Source organism: Trichoderma gamsii, assembly GCF_001481775.2.
Source record: "Trichoderma gamsii strain T6085 chromosome Unknown Scaffold_3.2, whole genome shotgun sequence".
Classification (NCBI taxonomy): Eukaryota; Fungi; Ascomycota; class Sordariomycetes; order Hypocreales; family Hypocreaceae; genus Trichoderma; species Trichoderma gamsii.
In genome coordinates this window covers 181,934-202,707 of record NW_020171340.1, presented here as the reverse complement: position 1 = coordinate 202,707, position 20,774 = coordinate 181,934, and the positions used below count along the sequence as shown (strand labels likewise).

The 20,774-nt window shown below is 49.9% G+C and overlaps 5 protein-coding genes across 5 annotated transcripts, besides 1 other annotated feature; 3 read left to right on the top strand and 2 right to left on the bottom strand.

Moving 5' to 3' along the window:
* Positions 1–1,145: 1,145 nt before the first annotated feature.
* Positions 1,146–5,581, top strand: TGAM01_v201074 (transcription elongation factor SPT6; the record flags this gene model as incomplete). Its single annotated transcript, XM_018806758.1, has 4 exons — positions 1,146–1,319; positions 1,382–1,564; positions 1,629–5,250; positions 5,328–5,581. The coding sequence occupies 4 exons, from the start codon at positions 1,146–1,148 to the stop codon at positions 5,579–5,581; spliced, it is 4,233 nt and encodes a 1,410-aa protein (XP_018660051.1).
* A 1,692-nt stretch (positions 5,582–7,273) lies between these two features.
* On the bottom strand, positions 7,274–8,150 carry TGAM01_v201073 (hypothetical protein; the record flags this gene model as incomplete). The annotated part of the gene is made up of 3 exons (XM_024548683.1): positions 7,274–7,306; positions 7,363–8,004; positions 8,070–8,150. The coding sequence occupies 3 exons, from the start codon at positions 8,148–8,150 to the stop codon at positions 7,274–7,276; spliced, it is 756 nt and encodes a 251-aa protein (XP_024406499.1).
* Positions 8,151–10,780: 2,630 nt separating this feature from the next.
* TGAM01_v201072 (hypothetical protein) lies at positions 10,781–12,805 on the top strand (the record flags this gene model as incomplete). The annotated part of the gene is made up of 4 exons (XM_024548682.1): positions 10,781–10,819; positions 11,568–12,012; positions 12,351–12,507; positions 12,583–12,805. The coding sequence occupies 4 exons, from the start codon at positions 10,781–10,783 to the stop codon at positions 12,803–12,805; spliced, it is 864 nt and encodes a 287-aa protein (XP_024406498.1).
* Positions 12,806–14,568: 1,763 nt separating this feature from the next.
* Positions 14,569–15,273, top strand: TGAM01_v201071 (breast carcinoma amplified sequence 2; the record flags this gene model as incomplete). The annotated part of the gene is made up of 2 exons (XM_018806755.1): positions 14,569–14,602; positions 14,663–15,273. 2 exons carry the CDS (start codon positions 14,569–14,571, stop codon positions 15,271–15,273), a joined length of 645 nt encoding a protein of 214 aa, XP_018660048.1.
* An 812-nt stretch (positions 15,274–16,085) lies between these two features.
* Positions 16,086–17,551, bottom strand: TGAM01_v201070 (cAMP-dependent protein kinase regulatory subunit; the record flags this gene model as incomplete). The annotated part of the gene is made up of 2 exons (XM_018806754.1): positions 16,086–16,781; positions 16,859–17,551. 2 exons carry the CDS (start codon positions 17,549–17,551, stop codon positions 16,086–16,088), a joined length of 1,389 nt encoding a protein of 462 aa, XP_018660047.1.
* A 1,999-nt stretch (positions 17,552–19,550) lies between these two features.
* Positions 19,551–19,634: a sequence feature (Short protein (TGAM01_v201069, PON29703.1) was converted to a misc_feature.).
* Positions 19,635–20,774: the final 1,140 nt, after the last annotated feature.

The window sequence follows — 20,774 nt, the reverse complement described above, 5'->3', positions numbered from 1 at the left end:
TCCTCCTACAGCAATAGCTTACATAGTGATTGGTGCAGCTTCATCGTCTTTGATATATCACCTTGGCTTCCAGAAGAATTACTTGTCGTGTGAAGTGTCATAGATGGCCAAATACCCGTGCCGCTGGTGTGCAAGGCAGCGTTTATATCCCGCCTTCTTGCCTAGGATACTACCTATTGTACTCGTTGCTGTTCTCTTTGATCAATTGTGTCAAAGGCAACAAACACATGTCTTGGCATTGAGCTTTTTGGCTCACATCGGATTCGATAACAGCTCACCTCATGTATAAATTCTTCCCACCTCCGTTTGATGATGGAAACAAATTGTTTTGCAGCCTGTTGAAACTTTGCATGGCCTTCCAAAGCGTTCCAAACATTGGGAGCTGGTGTTAATGAGGGGCTGCAATCCGTCTTCTAATTAAAGTCTCCGGCACCCGCCATTTGCGGGGCCAGCGTTATTGCCTACATGTCGTGCTAGAGCCTGTGCTTCGTATGCCTGCGACTCCACACTGGCTGTAGCATCCAGAGCTGAGGTCCGATCTTGAGGCTAGAGCGAGCTGCAGTATCTGCCGTTTTCCGAAAATGCAGAGCGGGGAGTAGTCTATGTGGTCATTAGCATTCAATTTGAACTTTGCTGCTAGTCGTACTGCTACTAAAGATACTGTAGTCAAACGATGTAAACCAGTTGAAAGGCAATTCAAGCTGGGAATCTGAGTAATAACTTCGTTACTATGAAAAGCAAAGAAATATTTTTTTAGAAAAATCTATTATCAACCTCAATGGCGCTGTCCATATATAATATGCGTTGATACGGAATTCTCTTGGGCTGTGCAGGAGCTTGTTCACTTACGTAAGCATAAAATTCGGGTAAATAAAGTTCCATGCTACCCCTGCCACACGCGACACGAGGCTGAAGGCTATTGCCGAGACTGCTCAAAAATTCATTAAGAACTTCTCAGGAGAGGAGCCAGCTAGCCTCATCTAGCTCTCTAACTGTCGTCGTGGGAATCAAGTCATTCTTTCTGAAATCATCGAAAATCCCTGCAACAATTGGCTGAATTGCGTTATCCGCGCAGAATTCGGTCGCGAGCTCTTCGATTCACCCTGTGACATCCACACCACGCGATAGCGTCTGGCACTGGCGAGATGAGCTCTACTTTGCGCGATCTGATCTCTGGGGAGGCCGAGTTGGACGACGAAGAAGATGACGAATCCTTCGACGAAGAAACCGGCCACGAGCGTCGAAAGAGACCTACTGCTCACGTCGACGACTCCAGCGAAGAGGAAGAAGATGATGATGACGAGGAAGAAGCTCGCAAGGTAACTCGAGGCGCTTCTGACTCATGATACGGCTGCCCACTGACACGCTCAACCATTCTTAGATCCGCGAGGGCTTCATTGTCGATGAGGACGAAGAAGAGGAAGAAGCTGAGTCTGATGTCGAAAGCCGACCGATTAAGAGAAAGCGAGAGCATCGGAACCGCGAGGAGGAAGAGGCGCTTGATGAGGAAGATTTAGAACTAATTGGCGAGCAATTTGGTGAACAGCCAAAGCCCCAGGCTCCAGTCAGTCTCTCATTGCTCGCGTTTTACGGAGTGGATTTTTCTTCTTCTAACACGTCATATTTAGTCCAAGTTCAAGCGCCTTAAACGTGGCCATCGAGACGAAGATGATGGGGCCCACGAAAAGCGAGGGCTGGAAGAAATCTTCGCCGACGAAGACGAGGATGCTGGAGAGCAGCGTTCATACGGCCGACCCGGCTTCCGCTCTCAAGTAGACGAGTTCGACGACTTCATAGAGGAAGACTACCCCGAGGATGAAGATGAGCGCATACGCCAACAGGAAGATGCTGAGGTCGCCCGCCCCAGAGATCGCGGCGTTGGAGGAGTTGTTGATACGACAGGACTGGACAAAGATGCCCTGGATGACATGGAAGCTATTTTCGGCAATGGCGAAGATTACGACTGGGCGCTTCAGATGGAAGAAGAGGAAGAGGACAGAGAGCGAGAGGAGCAAGGCATTGAACTCAAAGATGTCTTTGAGCCTTCACAGCTCAAAGAAAAGCTGCTCACTGACGAAGATAATGAGATTCGATTTACCGACGAGCCCGAACGCTTCCAACTGGATCGCAAATCATTCAAAAACCTACAGTTGACAGCAGAGCAGTTCAAGGAGGAAGCTCGATGGATCACCAACCAGCTTTGGCCGAAGAAGGGCTTGGTCCAGGAACTCCAGGCCCCTTTTGGCAAAGCTGTTAGCAAAGTACTCGAGTTTTTCATTGTCGACGAAGTGGAGGTTCCATTTGTGTTTCAGCACCGGAAAGACTACCTCCTACACTCCAAGAAGATTCGCAAATCGACCAGGGACGACCCTGACGGCCCCGATTACACAATTCAGTCGGATAAGCTCTTGAACCAGGATGACTTATGGAGAATCCTTGAGCTGGATATCAAATTCCGTTCGTTTGTGGAGAAGAGAAACTCACTTGAGAAATCATTCGATAACCTCAAATCGATGGACGTCCAAGATAGCATGGTCGAAGAAATGATTCCGGAAGCAACCACGATGGAAGAGATTCAGGATCTGCAGGACTATCTGCAATTCCAATACGCCAATAAGCTAAAGGATCTGGCGACTCTGGCTGGAAACATATCGCTGACGAAGCGTCCGGGTTCAAAATCTTCCCTGCTCGACCGTGTTCGCAATGGCAAGGCCTATTATTTCGTCAAGGCCTACGGAATTACTGCAGATCAGCTAGCCAAGAATGCTCTCCGCCAGGGCAGAAAAGTTGCGCCGGATGATAATGAGCAGTACCCGATGGATCTTGCCGATACCCTTCTTGATGACAGCTTCAACACTGGTGATCAAGTCATGAACGCTGCTCGCCAGATGTATGCCGAAGAGCTCTTTGCCAGCCCCCGGATGCGCAAGTATCTCAGAGCCTCATTCTACCAGGCAGCAGAAATAAGCTGCCGCCGAACAGACAAGGGCTTGCGAAAGATTGACGATACGCATCCTTACTACGAAATCAAATACATACAGAACCAAGCAATTGCCGATCTGGTGCATCAGCCTGAAGTGTTCCTCAAGATGATGCGCGCAGAGGAGGAAGGCCTGGTGGAAATCAAGCTGGAGATGCCTTCACGCTACGACTTCCGGAGACAACTTTACCAAGAATTTGAATCAGAAAACTTCAGCGATCGGGCGGAGCAGTGGCGAGAGGAGCGCAAAAAGGTATTGGATCTCGCCTATCCTAAGCTGGAAAAGATTGTGGCCAAAAACATCAAAGAAGTCATTCGAACATTTTGCCAAGACGAAGTTCTCAAGATGTGTCGACAAGAATTCTACCGCAAGCTGGATCAAGCTCCTTACAAGCCCAAGGGGATGATCCTGGGCACCACACCCCGAGTCCTGGTGTTGTCTAACGGAGGTGGTGATCCTACCCGCGACCCTGTGTGCTGGGCTTGGGTAGAGGAAGAAGGACGTGTGCTCGAACAAGGCAAATTTGGCAATCTTGGTAGAGACGAGACTCAGCGTGAAAATTTTGTCGAGCTAGTACGGCGACGGCGCCCCGATGTCATTGGTGTTGGCGGTTGGTCGTCCGATACACAGAAACTCGTACGTGACTTGGAAGGCCTAGTGAGCGAGAAGAGCCTCATGGGAGCAGAGTTTGAAGATCCCGAGACAAATGATTACCGTACTGAGCTCCTTGAAGTCATCGTTGTGGAGGATGAAGTCGCACGCCTTTACAAGGACAGCCCCCGTGCGATAGCCGAGCATCCTTCGCTGAACTCCATCACAAGATACTGTATTGCTTTGGCGCGATATTTGCAAAACCCAATGAAAGAGTACGCTGCGTTGAACAAAGATGTGGCTTCTCTTTCATTCCACCCATGCCAGAATCTCCTCCCTCCGGACAAGCTGATGAAATATCTGGAGTCTGCCATGGTTGATACTGTCAACATGGTCGGAGTCAATATCAATGAGGCTATGACCGACCCATACACAGCCAACCTCCTCCCTTATGTTGCAGGTTTAGGGCCGCGAAAAGCCACCAGCGTCATCAAGACTATTAATGCAAACGGAGGTGTGGTAAACACAAGAGACGAGCTAGTTGGCGATCCCGATAGCGGAAAGCTTCCTGTCGTTGGACCACGCGTCTGGAACAATTGCGCCAGTTTTCTATACATTGAGTACGACGCAACCAACCCCTCATCAGATCCCCTGGACAATACTCGTGTCCACCCTGAAGATTACGAATTGGGTCGCAAGATGGCGGCAGATGCGCTTGAACTGGATGAAGAAGATGTCAAGGCCGAAACTGATGAGAATGGACCTGGTGCCATTGTGCGAAAGCTCTTTAAGCAAGACGAGCAGGAGAGAGTCAACGAACTGGTGCTTGACGAATATGCCGACCAGCTGCAGAGGAACTTTAGCCAACGCAAGCGAGCCACTCTGGAGGCCATCAGTGCGGAATTGCAAGCTCCATACGAAGAATTGCGCAGGAGCTTCGCGCTGCTTACACCTTCTGACATTTTCACCATGTTCACAGGTGAAACCAAGTCGACCCTCTGTGAAGGTATGATTGTTCCCGTTATGGTGCGCATGGTCAGAGACGACTTTGCCATCGTGAAGCTGGACTGCGGCATCGAAGGCAGGATAGAAGGCCACGAAGTATCGAACCGATCATCTGTCAAAGATGTCCTTAGCTCTGGGCAAACGGTACAAGCCAAGATTCTCGAGATGAATTATAAGGACTTCCTAGCTAAGCTCTCCATGAGAGAAGAGTCTCTGCGGATACCTTACAAGCCTCCCATCAACTTTGGCCGTGACGGCTGGGACTACGCCCTCGAGGCTGCCGATAAAGAGGAGCTCCGTGAGAAAGATAAGACCACGGGCAGGACTCAACGAGTTGTCAAGCATCCCAATTTCAAACCTTTTAACTCAATTCAGGCAGAGGAATTTCTTGGATCGCAGCCTCCTGGTGAAGTCATCATTCGACCCTCTTCAAAGGGTAATGACCATTTGGCCATTACCTGGAAGGTTGCCGACGGCGTTTACCAACACATTGATGTCTTGGAGATGCAGAAGGATACCGAATTCTCCGTCGGCAAACTTCTCCGGATAGGTGGCAAATTCACTTACAGTGATCTGGACGAGTTGATTGTGGACCATGTTAAGGCCATGGCCAGAAAAGTCGAGGAGATGATGAGACACGACAAGTACCAAAACAGATCGCGTAACGAGACTGGTAAGTTGCTCTACACCTCTTATTAGCTGACCCTTATCGGTTTCTCTTGAAAAAACATCATACTGACATTGACGCAGAGAAATGGCTTATTACATACGTGGATGCCAATCCCAACCGATCTGCGTACGCTTTCTGCATCGACACCAAGCATCCCGGATACTTTTGGCTTTGCTTTAAGGCGAGCAAGACAGCCCGTGTGATCGGCCTGCCAGTACGGACCATTCCCCAGGGTTTCGAGCTTAGGGGATACCAATACCCCGATATGCGAGCCCTATGTAACGGTTTCAAGCTGCGATTCCAGAATGAGTTTTCCAAGATGGGGGCGCGATAAGAGGCAAAGTAATGACGACCTAGAGAGGGGAACCGGAAGTCAAAAAGAGCGGAATCTAGGGTTACATATTTAATGATTCGCGTGTGTTTACAATTTAGTATTATTGTGTAGAAAGTCAGGATTCAACATAGCTCGAGAGGGGCTGAGCTCGACGAGGGGTCATTGGCAGCGAAAACATCGTTATTTTTCTCTTTTGTGTTTATTATTTGCTGACAAGATTGGGAGCTGGCTGCTGGTGGCGTCGTCGACACGAAGCTTTATGCATGAAAAACAAAATAGAATAATTGGCTATTGCTTTTTTATAGACAAACTGAGCTCATTATCGAGTGTCTATAATGTATGTGCTTGCGTACCTACCTGATGTATAATAAAGGCTGCTTGTGCAAGTTGATCAGTGTTTCTTAACGCCAATGAACTTGAGTATTTGGGAGTGAAATAACACAACACTACTTTCCCCGCTGCTGAATACCGACCAGTATTAGGCTTCTCAATAAAAAGAAGGAAGCATACACCTTCCAGTGTAAGGATACTTACAATAGAAAGTAAAAAAAAGAAAGTTGAGCGACACCTGCAGGATTCGAACCTGCGCGTGCGAACACAATGCCTATAATATCAGATTGATAGCAGGGCATCGCCTTAACCACTCGGCCAAAGTGTCTTCTGATTGGCTGCTCGTTATTACTCATTATAGCCTGCTGATAGACGACCCCACGTCGACTTTAGTTTGCAATGACTCTTTGAGGATATAAGTACAGCTAGTGTCCAAGATCGATAAGAGATGATAAGACACTTTGGCCGAGTGGTTAAGGCGATGCCCTGCTATCAATCTGATATTATAGGCATTGTGTTCGCACGCGCAGGTTCGAATCCTGCAGGTGTCGCTCAACTTTCTTTTTTGTCTTAGAGATAATTTCTTTTTGCTCCATTTGCATTTAATTGATTCTCGTCTACTTTGAACCTACGCCTATGCTGCTATTGATGCTAATATTTGTTATCGTAAAGTACGTTCTTTGCGAACTACAGCGACTTATACGTACACGGATACATCACAAATCTTATGCTGCTTATAATTCGACATACCATCGGCTTGTGGCCTTTACAGCTGACGTCTGGGTAAAGTATGGTGAGTAAAGTAATAGTAGTGCGGACATATAGTAGCATTATATGTTTTTTAAAAGTATAAATAGAAGAGTAATAATTTACTAAATCAAGTTTGCCGTACCAGTTCCTCCCATAGTCAGCAGATGCGCCAATTGTCTTCACCCATCAAGTCTTCGAACTCGTGTCTGGCCCATTCTTGCTCGGTAATCTAGCTGAATCCAGTTTAACATGGCTTGTGGAGAACAAGGGGCAGAGCTGGATGAGGGGCAAGTGTCAGCGAGTGACTACGCAGAATACGACGTACAAGGCCAACCGTGGTGTTTGTCGCCTATAGATTCATCAAATAATTGCTTCCTTGAAGTCTGAGTAGCTACCTTATAGTCATGGACAGTTGTGGTGAAGTAACTAGGTATTAAAGAAGTTTGAGAGGAGTACAATCTTAAAATACATTGCTATCATAGTCAAGGCGATCGCTATATGGCCAAAAGCCAAGCCACCTGTATCGGTATTGTATCGCAGATACAGGGATGGGAAATCCCTGTCATAATCTTCAACTCTTGAAATCTGTGCGCACTAGAGCAGTAACTAACTCTAGTTGATCACACGACTAATTTCCATTTCATCCTTTGTAAAGATTAGCGGTCAATCAGCCAAACAACAAACACTTTACATGTACTTACATCAATGTCTCCAGGCTGTATCAGCGCCTTCACTCCGGTACTCTGCAATCTGGCATGATTCCTGACAAACTCGCGATACTCAGGCGCGCCTGGCCTCACAACATTATCGGCCGTGATAACAGCACCCTTTTTGAGGAGCCCAAGTTCTTCACAGGCCTTGAAATCAGGGGTATACAGGGACTCGACATGATCAAGGAATAAAAAGTCAATGTTCGACAAGGTGCCATCCTTGTGCAGCTTCCGAATCGATTCCTCTGCAGGGCCGGTAACGACCGTCACGATATCCGAAAGCCCTGCAAGCTCAATCAGCTGCCTGGCAATGGCGGAAAACTCGGCCTTCATCTCCAGGCTGAAAACGCGGGGCTTTGCGTCTGGTTTGCTGTAACGTCGCATGGTGTCTGCGAAATGAATGGCAGAGTATCCAACATAGCCGCCTAGCTCGACGAGCGTCTGCGGCTTCTCCTCGTTAAGCAGGTCGTATAAAATTTTGGCCTTGTTGTCGCCAATGTTGATGAGGAAGTCGTGTTTGCCGGAGAATTCATCCATGGCTGCGAGAATCTTGGACGGAGATCCTCTGATGGTCTCTAGGTCGGGATGGGAAAGGATGAAAGAGAGCAGCTTCTCTTCGCGGCCGTCGTCGGTCTGATGAAGAGAACAATTAGAAGTGAATCCATGTTTTAGCTTTCCTCTAAACTTGAGATAATTACCGCGATGCCTGACTCGACGACCTTTTTCAGCGAAGGATATTTTGCAACCATGGCAGCAACTTGTTCTGGAGAGGGATCCATTTTAAAAAGCTGTGTCTTGGAAGAGTTTGGAGTTTAAGAGCGCGGGCGATTCTGTGAGAAGAGTATACGTAAGTAAGCGTGTAAGTGAAAGTGTAAGTGAAAGTGTAAGTGAAAGTGTAAGTGAGCGTGTAAACCAGCGTCGTATGTCTGCCCCTCGGGGATCCTGAAGCATGGTATCGGTATAGCTTACCAGGGTAAGTAAAATTTGAGAAGCTGTGTCTGTACGTGTTAGGATAATGATGTGAGTGCCACAACTGAAGAGTAGAAGCATCTTCCCTTTAAATACTGCTGAAGGAATGCTCCACGTGCAGCAAACATTGACATTTGCGGGGCGAGTGGTTGTCCGAAGGATTACACTGTTAACTTGCACCGCCGCCTAGAAAGGTTATTAGTGGTAGGCCACGTAATATAGCGAATAACCCGAATAAAGCGAACGGATGATATCTGTTTTTCCATCACAGCTACAGAAGCGATGTTCAATTCCTACGGATTTACTGCACGAGAATCCGTAGTGGTGAGGTGGGCGAACTTTGACAAGCCCTTTTGGGTCGTTTTCAAGATTATGGGCCTACGCTGTTAATTCACTTTTTTTAACACTATACTACCTGTTAAAGTAATAATATAGCAATTAACAGGACCACAATCTTTTATTCCCTGTTTAGTTAATTATCAGAACTATTTGTAAACATATGTTGTACGCGGAGCAGCACCCCTCTATGAAAACGAGTTGATTGAGGCTAAGAGATGATCCAGGATGCTTTCAGATGCTTGCACTAGAGCTGGATATTTTTTGAGGATTCCTATGTACTATATACATAATATATATCGCCCCAATGAGCTTGCTAGCTATGGTTAGCTTACTATTGATAGTCTCGGCTGCGATAAGTTGTTGTTAGTGGATTGAAGTCGCCTCGGTCCTTATCGCAGCTGCTCGCCTCTCAGGCTAATAGAAATGACTTTTAATAAGACGACATTCGTGGTGCACGATCTGATTGTTGGAACAAAGGAGGATATTGACTTTGTATCGCTGTGACATCTTGTCTTGTCTTCTCTTCTCTGTTTTAGATATAACCTTGATATCGCCGACAAGATCGAGAACACCGAAAAGCCGACAACACCGACAAAACCGACAGCATCAACCACCACCAGATGCTCAGCTACGGTGTTTAAGATTGCTACGCGTTACAACAAGAGCTTTCTCGGTCTTTCTTTTCTTCATCTCATTGACCGCCTGGATTCAATTTGGCTTGGTATATAAGACATTAGTCTGGGAGCTTCTTAAACATTCCGCTTCAGCCTTGCAATGATAGCTTCTATAGCTATGTTTGGATACTTTTATATCCTACTATCCTATTGAAGGATCCTTTGGTTGCTGTCCTTTAGATTGAAGTCATGAAAGTTGACAATCGATTCGTGATGATATCAAGGCGGTCGCCCAAGCTGAATTCACAAATTGGAATACACACTTCTCCTAAGCTATCTCTTCTCGGCGATCGAACGAGGGAATGCTGTCAGATATGCGTCCCTTTTTGGAGTAATATTGGGCCATCATCGCAAAGCCAATGCTACTAGACCGGTAGGAACAAAAGCTATAGCCCAGAAGAGGCTCGATGAGCTCATCCGTATCTACGGCCCTGTGGAGCATGCTGGTATTTGAAGTGCAGGGGCAATTCAAGGTTCGACATTGTCGACTACATACTCGGGAATGGCTAATGACGATGGCAAGCTTGTCTTGAGTGAGGTTGAGCGATCCCAAGGGGCGTGTCTCACGTCAGTCGCTGGAGCCTTGGCCGAGACACTTACTGGACCCCTATTTTGCAGCTCCAGTCATGTGCCAGGTCTGAGTCGTTTGATGCGCAGTTCTAGAGGCCCGTTTCGCTCGATATGCCTCCTAGCGTGACGAATACTACCAAGTATATGTAGTATAGCAATTGGCTAGGACAGCTCGGAGATGCTGCCTATTGCCTACGATATTAGATAAGATTCACCGCGTATTGCCTCATTCCCAGCGACATCGGCAGCTGCATCTCAGCCAACTCGCCAATATTCTCCATGTTGCTGTTCCACATCCGTGACGATGACTCCAAATCTAGCACCAAGGTGAGAAACTGGTGCCATCTTTCGCAATGCAGCGGCGGGCCTTGTGTGCGGGTTAGTTACCAGTAGTACATGTCGTAGACTTCACCTCAACGCAGCTACTACTAGTAGTGACTTGGCCACCGCCTGTCTCGACCGTCCGGACACGGAAGCGCGGCTGAGACTTTTCGCCACGGACGCTCCACCACCGGCGCTCCGTGCAAAGACGACGAGCTCAGCAAGGCTCAGCAAGGCTCAGCAAAGGTGCCGCCGAGAGCCTCTTTTCCTGCGGGAGGCCCAGACCGTTGGGGCCCGAATCACCGATCACCAGGCGCCAAGCAAAAGAGTCAGCCCTTGGCCGGCCTGGCAAACGCTGCTGTGCTCCGTAGCCAACATCAACGCTGTGCTCCGGAATACGGCGCTGCTCCCCCCATAATTCTTGTCTGCTGCTCTGCGCTAGCACGGAGCATTTGTGGCTCGCTGCATGTACACCGTACCCCGCCGCGCGGTGGATGCGCTGCCGGCTGCGGCGTACCCAGGTACCGAGCACAAACATGAGCGATGTCCACTCCAGAGCGTCACTAAAGTCTGGGGTAAACGGGGCTAAGCAGAGGGTCCAGCGGCCGCAAGCAGGGCAGTTGAGCACTGGGGAGGAAACTCAATTGGGCAGCAGCGCGTGAATTGGAATTGAATTGATATCGAAAACAGGAATGAGCACACAAACGCAGCAAGAAGCAATTGAGTACATGTACAGAGAGAAAAAAAGGAGCTGCTGCTGCTGCACACTGTGCCAAAAAACCCACCGGCCCAAACTGATGACTCTGATCTCGGATGGGGCCAGTTGTAGCGTCTGTTGCGTCAGGTCACGCGATATATGATGCTATTGAGCCACCACTCGATGTTCTGGGCAAGAACGCACGCGGCAACGGCGACGCACGGAGTACATGCAATTGAATGCTGCAGCGGCAGAACAGCGTCAAACTACGGGTACTGCTACTTCGCACTACTGGCTCTGCTCCAATTCATCCCAAGCTGCATGCATGGATGCACCCCCTTGCCCCTCAAACGAAGCAGGCAACGGGTCAAGACCTACGTTATTCACTGCCCCCAAGCTTGGGCGCGGCCCTGATTGAGTGCTGCTGCTGCTGCTGCTTTGCTGCCATGGCAATTGACCCAATTCACACTGATTGACTGCTGCTCTTTCACCGTTGCATTTCTGCCTGCCTCCGCCATTGGCCATTGGCCATTGGCCCGCCGCTCCTCCTTGCTGCCCGTCCATTGGCGCCACCCCCCAACGTCTCGCGTGACACCCTGTGATATAACTGTTGACTGCTACAAAAGCCCAAGCTGCCCAGCTCCCGACTTCCTTTCCATCTTGTTCTTCACCTTGAACAACTTCATCTCTTCATCTTTCTATCTCTCACCTCCATCTCACCTCCATCTCACACACAAATCTCCAATCCAACTCAATCCAACAACACCAGCATCTTCGATCCAAGTCAGCTCGCCAGGTTCCATCCAATCTACTTCCTCAGAACCAGCCACCGCCGCGTATACACACACACATACGTTAGCAGAGGGAATAAAAAGGGCCTCCCACCACCCAGCAAAAGCCACTGGCACCCTGTTCCGGCAAACGCCTCCTCACCTTACTCCAACTTTGTCTCCCTTCCTACCAACCAGCGGCCAATTCATCGCGAAAAGCCTCCCCCCGCAACTGCTTCCGTCTTACCCCTTCTGCGCCTAGCCCTCGTCTTGTCGCCTCCCACCAATCCATCCATCAAAAGTAAGTTTGCCCAGCTGCAGCTGCGCACCCCCGCATCTGTATCACGTATTCTTCGGTGTTGCAGTCGACAGTCTTCCTCCTTTCATCATCCTCCTGTTTTGCCCCTTCTCATATCCTCACGTATTGTATACAATTGCACTGCACACTGCACACACGATAAGAGAGGTCCATCACCTGTTGTCTCTTTCCTTTCATCCTGCCATCAAAGATCTGATAGTTGCCATAACATCATCCAAAGAGTCAGCCTATAGCCCATTCCATACCCCAGTGATGCCCTTGATATTACCCATTTTTGCCGGAAGGATGAATAAGACAACTAACATGACGCCCTGTAACAGTGACTCGCTCTCACAAGTACGGCGAACGTGACCACAAGGGTCTCGCTGATGGCAGCGTCTCTCCGACAGAACAACTGCCTCGCTTCTTTGCCAAGAGCGGCTACGTTGACGTTGATCCCAAGAAGGTGAAGAAGGACGGCAACGGCAAAGGCAACTGGTACGTCTTGTTTCTTTCCATCATCATACGTTTTTACAATGTCTCACTCTTGACTTACACAACATCTTCCAACAGGGGAAGCGTGGGCGAGGAAGTTATTGATCAAAACTTCCGCTTCACCAACGCTCGTCGCCGCTCCAACAGCTTTTCCCACCACAACCTCTCCGACTTCAAGACCAAGTTTGAAGTGAATGAGATGGACCCTCTCTACGACGAGTCTCTCCACGGACCCATTGATGAGGAGAATGGAGATGACCTCTCCAAGACCGACTCCACAGAGAGCGTCCACTCCGTCTAAGCGAGAACATGTCTCGCCCGCCCAGAGAGTGATGATATGCATATCCTACCCTGGAAGCGTCTAATGTCCCTGCATTTTTACCATGGAAATGATGATGATTTATATTTACTTTTAGCTCTGGGACCATTTATTTCTTCTTTTTTTTTTTTTTATCATTTCCTTCTTCTCAAAAGGAACGGAGCAGGGGATTTGATATCCATGGAAACCGGACATGGCAACGCTCATCTGAGGCCACAACTTATGATGCATCCCCGCCGTCACATTTGTTTTCAAGCGACGGGACAAAGTGTATTACTGTGTAATATTTAGTTTTTCAACGTTTCTGTCTTTTTCATCGCGAAACCATAGGGAGGCTCCGGCTCTACTATAGAACCAATACAAGCCCGTGTAACATTTTAAAACGAATACTCGCGTCTCTCTTGTGATGACTGTTTGCTAGGTATGCATCATTTGGAAACACTACAACGAGCCAGTCAAAAAATGGTGGCATGTTTCCCCAAGCCCTCCGGCGCCAACAGTTTCAGGGCAATACGCTATGAGATAATCTCCCTCCCCCCTCCCCCCTCCCCTCGAGCCATGATCAGAACGAGACAAGTTCTCAGACCCCCAGAAACTCACCGTGTCGGTGGCCGCCGATACGACCGCGCAACCCCGCTCGGGCTAAATCCCACTTGCAAAATAGCCCCAGGAGAGACGCTGCAGATCGATAAATGAATGGGGGAGGTATCGGCAGTCGCAACCATGCTAGCAGCGCCTACAGCGCTCCGCACCGATTGCACCGTGGATTGGATGTGCGCAGAGCAGCGCTCGGCAACTCGCAATGACAGCACTCTTGACGGTTGCAGCACTTGTGCTTGGTGTTTAACAAAATAGTAATATGCATGTATATCAATGGATGACAGCGAGGGCTAATTGGATGGATAAGGAAGCTGGCCGGGACGAGTTGGAGTAGTGGGATGCGGATGGAGAATGGAGAATGGGGGCCAATGCAGCCGATGTCATGGCTTTTGAGGGCCGATTCCAGGTTGCCCTTTTTTCAGTTTCCCAGTCTCCAGCAGCATACCCAGGGAGCTCGCTTCACATAGGTATTATAGCCATGTACATGTTGATAAATTCAAGTTCCTTCCCCCAAGTCTTTCACTGTCCATCATATTGCTGCCAAACAAACCGCTCCATCCCCATTTACCAACTACTAAAGGTCTCGTCTCTCCCTGTTTTCTACTCCGCAGGCCCCGGAAACCCACACACATCCACTTCCACCGCCCACATGGTCCGTGCACTGAGCAGAAGGGAAATACTAGTACATAAAGACTTGCAGCAATTCTTTAGGTAAGCAACTAGACTAAAAGAACACTCTCAGCCTTGCGTTACAGAAAACACGTGCCCGTAGTCCCAAAGCTGGTCGCGAAATCTCCAGACCTGTCCATTTTCCTCCCAAGTCATCAATCTCCATTTGCAAATCGAATGGCCTCTTCTGTTTTATATCAATCGATTGATATCTGCTTTAATAATTGACGGCACGAGAGAATTTTACATCCATCCGCTTCTTGAGATCTGTTACCATCTGGCGTCGCGCCGGCCCTTATACAAACAAAATCTCGAAAAAGAGAAAATAGATGCTATCGCGAAATTCCTCAGCCTTGCCATCATCCACAACAACCATTGCCAACAACCCAACCAATTCAGCCAAAACAACACATCAGACCTCCCTAAAAGTCACAAAAATCTAAAGAATACATCAAACAATAAACAAATAAGCAACAATGGCCGTCCCAGCCTATCACGAATCCCTCCCCTGTACGTCCTCCAAACAAAAAACCTTCAATCAAACAGAAAAGCTAACCTCCTCCCCCACAGACATCGACTCCGAACCAACCCCCCAAGCCCTCTCCGCTGCGCGTGCCCTCATCTCCGCTGAACAACAAACCTTCTCCCCACCTCCCCCTTCAAAAGACCAAGACCAAGACCGCGAACCCTCCTTCTCTCCCGCCATCACCGCCGAATTCACCCGCCTCGCCTCCAAACAACCCTCCCAAGTCCTCGACCTCTCCCGCTACGAAGCCCAGGAAATCCCCACTCAATCATCATCAAAAGATATCGACGCGCTAAGAAACCCCCTATCAAACGCCTTCGTCTCCTCCTCCTACCTATCCTCCCGCGCCCAGAACCTCAAGCTCCTCGACGCCCACGGCCGCAACGCCTGGCTCCTCGCAAACTACCATCTCGAGGACCAGCTACGCAGCCTCGAGCGCGACCTGGCCGACACCAAACGCGACATTGATCTCGTCAATGCCGCGCGCGCGGCTCGCCAAAACGACGTCAAAGCTGAGATGCAGGGACTGGAGCAGAACTGGCGCGCCGGCGTGGGCAGGGTTCTCGAGACGGAAATCGCCGTCCAGGAGCTCAAGGAACAGATTCGACAGGAGCTGAGAAACAACGCTAATGCTGCTGGAAATCCTACACAATAAGAGGGGAAATAAACATTCACCATTATTTTGTTCTATTTTTTCTCTTTTCTTTTTGTCTGTTCTATCTTTTTTCCAACTATTGCATTCTTTCTACTTCTTCAAATATTGTGGAGAAAGATCAAAACATAATTACAGGGCATATATGGGACTACAATAAACACAGGAGCACTGCTGGCGTATACATCACCTTGACTAGTTATAAGCATAAAAATAAATAATACATTGACATCTTCGTATGAATTACACTATATTCCTTTCCTGTAACAAATAATGAAAGTAAGAGCGAGAGAGGAAAAAGGGAATCACAGCAGTATTAGAATGAGTGTTTCACCCCCAGTCAGCCCTTAGGAGATAATAGTCGCATTGATAACGGTATCAAACAAGGCGTCTGTTCAAATAGACATATTTCCTCTCAAAGGGATAAGAAAAAGTGAGGGTGGAGGTAATAGGACAATAAAGAAAAATAAAAGCAAAAGTAGTATCCCGAAACGCCGGTAAGCCGCGCCCATTACAATGGGTTTCCGATAAAGCGAGCAGTCGTTTGCACGATTTCGCAATCGGCCATGTTAAGAAAAAATCAAAATGCAACCGTTTTACCAATGCCTCAATCCGCTCCTGTCACTCCCTTAGAACCGATCTGTGGAGCCTATCTATGCTCAATACCTTTTTTGTTTCGTGTCCAGAATGATATCCTGCGTCTTGAACAGCTAGCGTCATCACCACCACTTCAACTTATGCCCATTGCATAAATCATACCCCTTGAATCGATACAAACATACACATCAAGATGCTGCTCGCTCTTCTGTCGGCAGTTACTGAGTGTGCAGGGGATCCATCTCTTCAACGCCAGTCTTGACGCCTAAATATCTTGTCCTTCGCAGGAGGCCTTCGACAGGGCCCAGTAGTCGTTGGAATGCATTCTTTCCTAGCGTTGCTACCTTGACGTCCGACGTAGCAATGACACTAGCGGCTCGAGGGGCATCGTTAAGCAGCGCCAGCTCACCAAAGAAATCACCCTTCTTGTAGCTCAGGACCTGTTCCTCTCCCTTGAATGCGGCTGCCTCTCCGCTCTCAAGCAGATAGAAAGAGTGGCCAGGGTCGCCTTCGTGGATGATGACGTCTCCTGGTGCAAACTTTTGCGTCTCGAGGGCATCTGAGATCTTGGAACGCTCATAGGGAGTGAGCGAGGAAAGGATGGGTACTTCTTCCAAGAAGTTTTCGTACATCCGTCTGCGAGCAAATGTCGACTCCATGAGGATACGACGGAATGTCACTCGGTCCAAGGCCCATAGCGTGCAGCTTCCTTCAGCTGAGATGATGGTAGCCGCGCGGGGAGCGTTGTACATGAGAGCAAGTTCGCCAAATGAGCCGCCAGCTTGGATGGTGCCGACTTTGTTGCCCAGTCCGTCAGGGCCAGGTTCAATAAAACCACAGTCGTTGACGTAGACATCAAATGAGCCCCGCTCAACAACGTAGAAGTAGTCACCAGCATCTCCCTGGCTAATCACCTATTTGTCACGCTGTTAGTGGATCGTTCACTAAGAAGTAATTATTCTTTTAGAGGCTCTTCTCCTTCTCTTCTTACCTTGATGCCTCTGGCAGGGATAGGCTTCTCTACAAGAGCTCCCAGAATCTGTGAGCTTTGTTCATCGTCCAAATGGCTGAAGAGGAAGTTTCCCTCAATGGCATATTTGAGTCGCTCAACCTGTTCCGGATTCTTCTCGGTGAACGGAGGTGACCAGTTGTCGTAGCTATCGGCGCTTGGCTTCAGGGATTCCGCTGAAACGGATGTCCGACGTGAAAAGTTATACTGGGCCGGGTAGCTATCGGTGGTAGGGGGGGCTCTCAAAGTAGGTGGAGCCTCGGTAGATGCGTCGCCCCCAAAAGCTCCTGAAAACAGGGAGCCACCGGGAGCCAAGTGGTTATCGCTCTCGTCCTCCTCAACGACGCGATGCATCACGCTGGATGACATTGGTGATGCGCTGCCGCCAAAAGGATTGGGGTTTGATGAGCTGCCGCCAAAGGGGTTGGCATTGGCCCCAAAGGGGCTCGAGAATTGACTAGACATCATGCCAAAGTGAGGGTTGGTGGGCGATGGAGGGAATCTCGGCGACGGAGTGCCTCGGTCGCGGAAGAGGGAAAAGCTCGCTGCTCGTTCGGTCGCTAGTCGCGAGTTGAAAAAGTCGGCGCAGAACTGCAAGATATCGGAAGGACAGGTTTGCAGAACCTGCTTGTTGAGAGCTTGAATCTCAAGTTGGTAAGCTTCTGGGAGAGACATGTCTGCAAAGGGTTTGTGTGATGGCTAGTATTAAACAGATATGACGTAAAACTCGCAGAAAAGAAGCAACTCGAAGAAGGAGCGTAATGAAGAAGGTAAAGACCGGAGTGAGTTGGACCTACAGCTTGCGCGGGAGCGGGTCTGGGATGTAGAGCCGTTTTGTATCCGCGAAAGCTGCGCGACGATAATTAGCAGCACGCTACCAGGCGGCCGGGGTTCAGAACCGGGTGGCCCGCCATCGCAGAAGAGAGGACGGGAAATTCAAACAGAGGGGCCCAGTCGACCAGGGCCGCAGGTCGTGGCCATTTGCACGCCCCCCAGGCCTGACGGCGTCGAACCGGGGAGGCCGAGATGCGAACGACTAGAGGCAGCGCAAGGACAAGGGCTCTGCTAGCACCCGATCGGGCGGCATGACCAGAGGTTGGGCAGGCATGAGAGAAATAAGAGCAAAACGACAAGAAGGAAGCCAGACTGCTGAGACGGGGGTGTGCAGCCAGGCCAGCGGCAAACGAGACACAGACGGAGACAAAAAGTGACAGCGGCAGCGCCAGCCGGCAGCGTTTCTGCTCTGTGGGAAGCTATTCTCGAAGCACAGAAGGGTGGCGGCCAAAAAGAAACGTCACCAGCACGCTACCACTGCAGCCGAGGACGGGGGTTATCCCAAGCAGCGGTCATCGAAACAAAGATGCCGTGGGCTGGAAAGGAGGGCGCACGGGAAGGCAAACACGATGAAACTCGTTGAAACTTACCAGCAGCAACAGCAGCGAGATCGAATGTCGTTCTCTTTCGGTCGCAAGTAGTGGCGGCGCGGGGCGCAAGTGGTTCAGAGGTCAGGCGAGTAGGGACAAGGCTGCGGCAGCAGGACGAGATTAGATGAGGAGATGAAGAGAAGAGCGGCGAAGGGGACGAGGGCACTGAACGGGCAGAGGAGGGGTCGTGCGACGAGCCCAGAGCGTTTGCCTTGGATCGACAAGGACGGGATGCTGGGTTAACGAAAGGAGAAGAGGGGCCGAGCCTAGAAGGGCAGCGGAAGACGGCGTGGGGAAGAAGGCAGGATAGATAGATGGCGACTCAAAAAAGAGGTTTGTGGGCCGGGCCCGGATCAATGATGCGCGCGGTGGCTGGCGATGCTGGTCGGCGGATGGATGCAGTCGATTGAGGATGCGGGAAGTGGTGATGAAAGGGCAACGACAGGATGGGAAGAGGCTTTTTGCGTTGATTGGAAGCTCTGGAGCTTTGGTCCTAAGGCACGAAAACCGGGCGAAGAGCCTTGCCTTGGGCAATCGGCAGGTGCTGGAGTGGGTAAGCAACAGTGACTGGGCAGAAACAGCACGCAGCGCAGATCGAAACAGCAGCAGCACACAAGCAGCAGCGGCGGCGGCGGGAGGGCTGGCAAAAGAACCTTGGCTTGGACAGCACAAAACGCAGTGGCCACCGTCCAGAAGCTCCTCAGCCCAGAGGCAAACTAGCAGCAATAGCACCACAGCAGCTTTGCTAGCGGGCGGGAGCACGACCCAAGCTTTCTGTAGAGCAGCACGTCGAAATGAGCAGCAAAGGCAGCGAATGCAGCGAGTGGGGTTGGAAGGCAGCCAGAAGGGAGGGCGGCCTGTGGTTGGCGTGGCCGCGAGAGCCAGCAGAGGCAAGGGCCCTGCGGAAGCTTTCTAGAAGCGTCGCACGGGCCACCAGAGGGCCCCAGCCCCCTCATCTCCACCCCTTCCACGCTTCGCCGTGGCGGTTCCGTCAGGGCTTCTTTGGCTTCTGTGCAGCTGCTGTGCCTTTAGGTGCTTCTGCAGAAGGGCTGTTCTAGCGGTTCGTTCGCCACCTGTACTGTAGCGGTCGGCATGCCTAGCAGGTGCTTGACTGGTACTGCTGCAGGTACAGATGCTGTACATTGTGCGTGCAGAGCAGCAGACCGCTAGCACCGACTCCATCGAACAATGGAAGGAACACACATGAACTTCACATCAGCCCCTTTTTCTGCCGTGTGTCACCCGCGTGCATGAATCAAACACAACCGCCAAAACAACGAATTCCATCCCAAATTCTGTTAAATCTCCCCCATCCACACACACACCATCGCTGAACATAAGGTGACTTTTTTTTTTCTTTCTCTTTTTTCCCAATTCCACACCCATTCCAGACCCCCAATCTCCAAAGGGTCTTACCAGACTTACTCAAGCACCCTTGTCCAGACGGTAACATGACTAGCAAGCACCGTAGTACCCCGTACTTGCATGGGCTCTCATCTCGTGGCAGTGGTGCTATTGCTTCTTCTAATTTCGGATCCTTATACGCGCCTGGGCCGTTTGGTGGACAGATGGTCTAGGATGCAGAGCTTCTGGGAGCCGGAAAGGGACCAGGCTGGGCCTCTTTTTTTCTTTTTTCAGCAAAGTCTAGAGAAATAATACTTGAGGTGACGGTGACTAGCGGTGATAATCCCTCAGCAGCGTGCACGCGTCTGACCAAGATAAGCACTTAATCTTTTGCTATACGCAGAACTTGGGCGTGCATCAGCATCCTCAAGCTACTCCTTGTTGTAGCAAAGCACGTGTAGACAGGCCCTGATTCTCACCCCAAAGCACCTACCTACGCAATTGCCAATACAGGAGACGAAAGCCCCGAGTTTCGTACCGTATTCACGCCGTTGGCACGGAGTACGCCGTACCGTGCAGCGCGGGCTAAGATGAATGCCTTGTAAGTGGCGCACTAGAGGGCCAGCTGTGGTGGTTGTTCCTTTCGGAGATGACCTGAAGTGATCAAATATTAAAAGAGGAAGCCAGCCAAACAATCAATCATGCCATGACTCTTGCGAATTGTTTTATTGCTGCTTGCTGCTGTTGCATACCTTGTAAGGTAGCATTCACGAGAAGCTGTTGGTTCCCATGATTTGTTTCCCCTGGCCACCATCCCGCCTTATTTTGGCTGTTTCCGGATCCAGCTGGCGACCCTGCATGCATGCGCTGAGTATCCAAGTACCGCCATCTGCCGGCCGTTTTGTGACGTCGTGGCTACTCGGTGGCGACATTATTGCAAGTGGCCATCAAGCCAGAGTCAGGAGTAATTCAGGTTTACAAACCTGGACAGGTACTTGCCAGTGCTGCAGAATTGTCTTGATCTGGTAGTCCAATAGTATCTCAGAGGTAGCGTGCTGTCCCAAGGCGAGGCCGGAATCGACTCAATTATCAGGGGCTCCATACGGTGCTTACTGCGCGTGCACATCAGA